Genomic DNA, 3273 nt, shown 5'->3' on the forward strand with positions numbered 1-3273 from the left:
GAGGGAGAAGGCTTCTTTGCCGACTGACCCTTGCTTAAGCCAGTTGACTTTTTGATAATGTCCTTTATTTCCCCTTTGAAACTTGTCATGAACTTCATAAGCTCGTCTCTGGTGACGGGGGCTGCACCCTCCGTCGCCTGGGGTTGTCCCACAAGCTTGCCGCCTGGGTTGATGGGACCAACTTTATCGTGGCCCCGTTCCCTTGTTTCCTTGGAATGGGTGCGCCTAGAACGGAATGACCCGTCGGGGGCCATGTAGGTTTTGACATCGTAGTCGCCATCACTGCCACTTTCGTGGTCCGTATGGACCTCAGGGTCAGTCGTAGGCCGGCTGCCTTTTGCATTCGGTACAGTGTCAGATGCCATCTCAGTAGTACTCTCCCCACAGACGGCGCCAAATGTTTCAGGTGTTTTTAGTCCCTCGGGAGAGTTACAATACTGGGTATGAGCGCTTGCCTTCTGTACCTGCAAAACCACGAAACTCCGCTTGGGTGGAGTTCCGCCTCCGAAGATCAAGTTAGTATGATTCCGGATGAGTAAGCGTGCGGAAGGTTAAATGGTTGTTTCTCTCTAATTCAGGGAGATTCCGCAATTAATATTGTTCGGGATTTGTGTATGTATTTATGAATGCCAATAAATGAGGTTGATTCCTCTATTTATAGCAGATGAGAATCTGCTCCCCCATTGGGGGTTGAATACCACGTGGCATCCTCTGATTGGATCCCCTTGGGCCTGTATGAGGGTGACACGTGTTGGGCCCTCATTGGGCCACGTGGCATAGGGTATTTTTACCCTAAACAGCAACCATACTCAAGAGTTAAGACCATATTATTGGAGCAATTCATTGGAATAGTACAAAATTATAATGCTCCTCAAAATATTAAATAACAAATAATTATTAAATCACTGCCTAACCTTAGTATGATTTATTAAAATCATTTGTAACAAACAAATTTTCTTATATTATGGATCCTTTAATCAAACAAAATGTACCACACTAGTGCACTGTGAAAAAATTAAAAGTATATTCCGATCTAGTAGATTAGATAAATCTAACTACGTTAGATGACAACGAGGGAAAGTAACTAACAACGGTGCTTAGTTCAACTATGAGCGAGTCAAGAATTGTCTAATACCGTTATATGATTTTAAATTGGACAATTTAAAAAACTACTAGAGCAATGAATAGAGCATCGGAACTTCGATCAACTTGCACTATGTAATTATCCAAAGAAGCAATGAATGGCACAATACGATCATTGTGAGAAGAACAGTAACATTTGGTTTTCGATGCTGAAGTAGATAGTAATACATGAACGGTTCACTACTTCAACTACCACATACCCGACTGCTGAAGTAGATAGTAATACGATCATTTGTGCAAAGGTTGATAGCGTATGGGTAATAGCTAGTTGATTGATGTTTCACCAACAACCTAACACCATCAGCTGAAAATCATGAGCTAGTTGATTGAAAGTTTAATTACGACTTTCATTATGATCCTTGATGTAATGTTTAATTGGGATTTTCATTATGATCCTTGTTGTTTGAATATGAACAATGAAAGGTTTAATTTGATTTTCATTATGATCCAGGTTGTATGAATTAGAACAACGATTTGCAAACATCATCGAGGCACTTCCGGGGGTTACACATAACTACCCCACCCATATTGATACAATTAGAAATTGGTAAGGTTTCCCAATAAAAAAAAAAGTTAAATTGTATAATTAAAATTCTTAAATGAAACGCCATCATTACCTCCCCTCGAGAATTGGAACCTATAATTACTCTAGTTCATCACCGTATTCATTTTACTTCCATACTTCGTTCGAAGAGTAAAACACCTGTTCATTCCCCTTCAAAACCGTCTTGAAAACCTCAAAAAAACCACGCCAAGTGAATTATGCTCCAATTTATGTTCCTATTTCTTAATAGTCGTTTACTGGTTTAAGACTCTTTAATTATGTTTCCTGCTTTTTCTCTGTAATAATGTGATTTTTTTTTTGGTACTTCGTGGTGTTATTGGTAGTTTCCTTTATGCCTAATTTTTAAACCATTAATGTCGGGTTTATGATTTTTGTAAATTTATTTGGGCGATTTTTGTACCACTAAAGTCACAATGATATGAAATTGTTCATAGTGTTACAATAAATGGATGAGATTATTGTACCACATTAGTCATGATGGTACAAAAACCCCCTGTTTCGTACCAATTTAGAAACATGGATTTACCCTTTCAATTTTGTCTCTAGTTGTCAGAGAAGCTACCATGGCTGACTGGGACGTGACTGAGGTAAAAGGGCATCTTGAAAAGTTGTACTCAGAGTTGGACGAAATCAATGCAGAGGAGAAGATAAAGATAGAAGAAGTAGCTAAGATTAGAGCATTACATACGGCAAAGCTAGAAGAAGCGAGTGTTTTGTCGGCCCGTTTGCACCAGCTCCAGGAATAGCGAATTGCACGCCTTCAGAGGGAAATTCACACAATCCGTTCAATGCCAGGTTATGCCGGAAATGACACGGCTGTTGGAAATGACCAACCTGTTGACAGGATTATCGAGGAGGACAGGGGTGGTGCTGTGGCTGTTTGTGGTGCTGATGATGGTAATGGTGATGAGGAGATGGAGGACCAAAAACAAGAGGGGAATGCTGATGATGAGGATGAAGATGATGAGGACGATGACGATGAAGATGATGAGGATGACGAAGATGCAGAAGATGAAGATGAAGATGATGAACATGGGGATGAGGACGAGGGTGTAGGTGCTGAAGATGATGAAGAAGATGATTCTGAAACTGGTCATGGAGGGCGCTGGTCTTCTGGCTCTGATGATGGTGGAGGTGAGTATCCCGCTTATGATGACGACAGCGGCTCAGCCGATTCAGATGCTTACAGGCGGCCCAGTCCTACCAGCTTTTACGATCCTTGGGATTAGCTTGGTTTGTTTATGTTTAGTTGTGTAATCTACACAATATGTTTAAGTTAAAGGTAAAGGTTAAGTTCAGTGGGTGATTAGGGGGATTTAGAAGACTATTTTCATGATGTAGGATAATTAAGTGATTTTTTGGTTGTTTCTTTTGTGTTAGCATTTTGTTTGGCGCTTTGGTATTTTAGGAGTATTTGGATCCATGATTTATGTTAATTTTGTTGATTAGACCGTGGAAGATATTACATTGGACCTAAATGAAGACACTAAGTGTTTTCAGACCCAAGGCTTTGGCAGAATCTTCAAAGATACCTACCTGTTGACACTAGACTACAGTGATACCTA

General features: G+C 40.2%; 1 protein-coding gene across 1 annotated transcript; it reads left to right on the forward strand.

The window, feature by feature from the left end:
* Positions 1-2271: 2271 nt before the first annotated feature.
* LOC110695804 (acidic leucine-rich nuclear phosphoprotein 32 family member B-like) lies at positions 2272-2937 on the forward strand. Its single transcript, XM_021873034.1, has 3 exons — positions 2272-2416; positions 2504-2605; positions 2720-2937. Exons 1-3 carry the CDS (start codon positions 2272-2274, stop codon positions 2935-2937), a joined length of 465 nt encoding a protein of 154 aa, XP_021728726.1.
* Positions 2938-3273: the final 336 nt, after the last annotated feature.

The sequence above is a fragment of the Chenopodium quinoa genome, unplaced genomic scaffold, assembly GCF_001683475.1.
Source record: "Chenopodium quinoa cultivar QQ74 unplaced genomic scaffold, ASM168347v1, whole genome shotgun sequence".
NCBI lineage: Eukaryota > Viridiplantae > Streptophyta > Magnoliopsida > Caryophyllales > Amaranthaceae > Chenopodium > Chenopodium quinoa.

Bases quoted from the DNA above. Each gene is read 5' to 3' on its own strand.
- LOC110695804 (XM_021873034.1), top strand. From the start codon at position 2,272: ATGGCTGACTGGGACGTGACTGAGGTAAAAGGGCATCTTGAAAAGTTG. The intron at 2,417-2,503 runs GTGTTTTGTCGG...GTTCAATGCCAG, and splicing joins GGCAAAGCTAGAAGAAGCGA to GTTATGCCGGAAATGACACG. The intron at 2,606-2,719 runs GTAATGGTGATG...AAGATGCAGAAG, and splicing joins TGTTTGTGGTGCTGATGATG to ATGAAGATGAAGATGATGAA.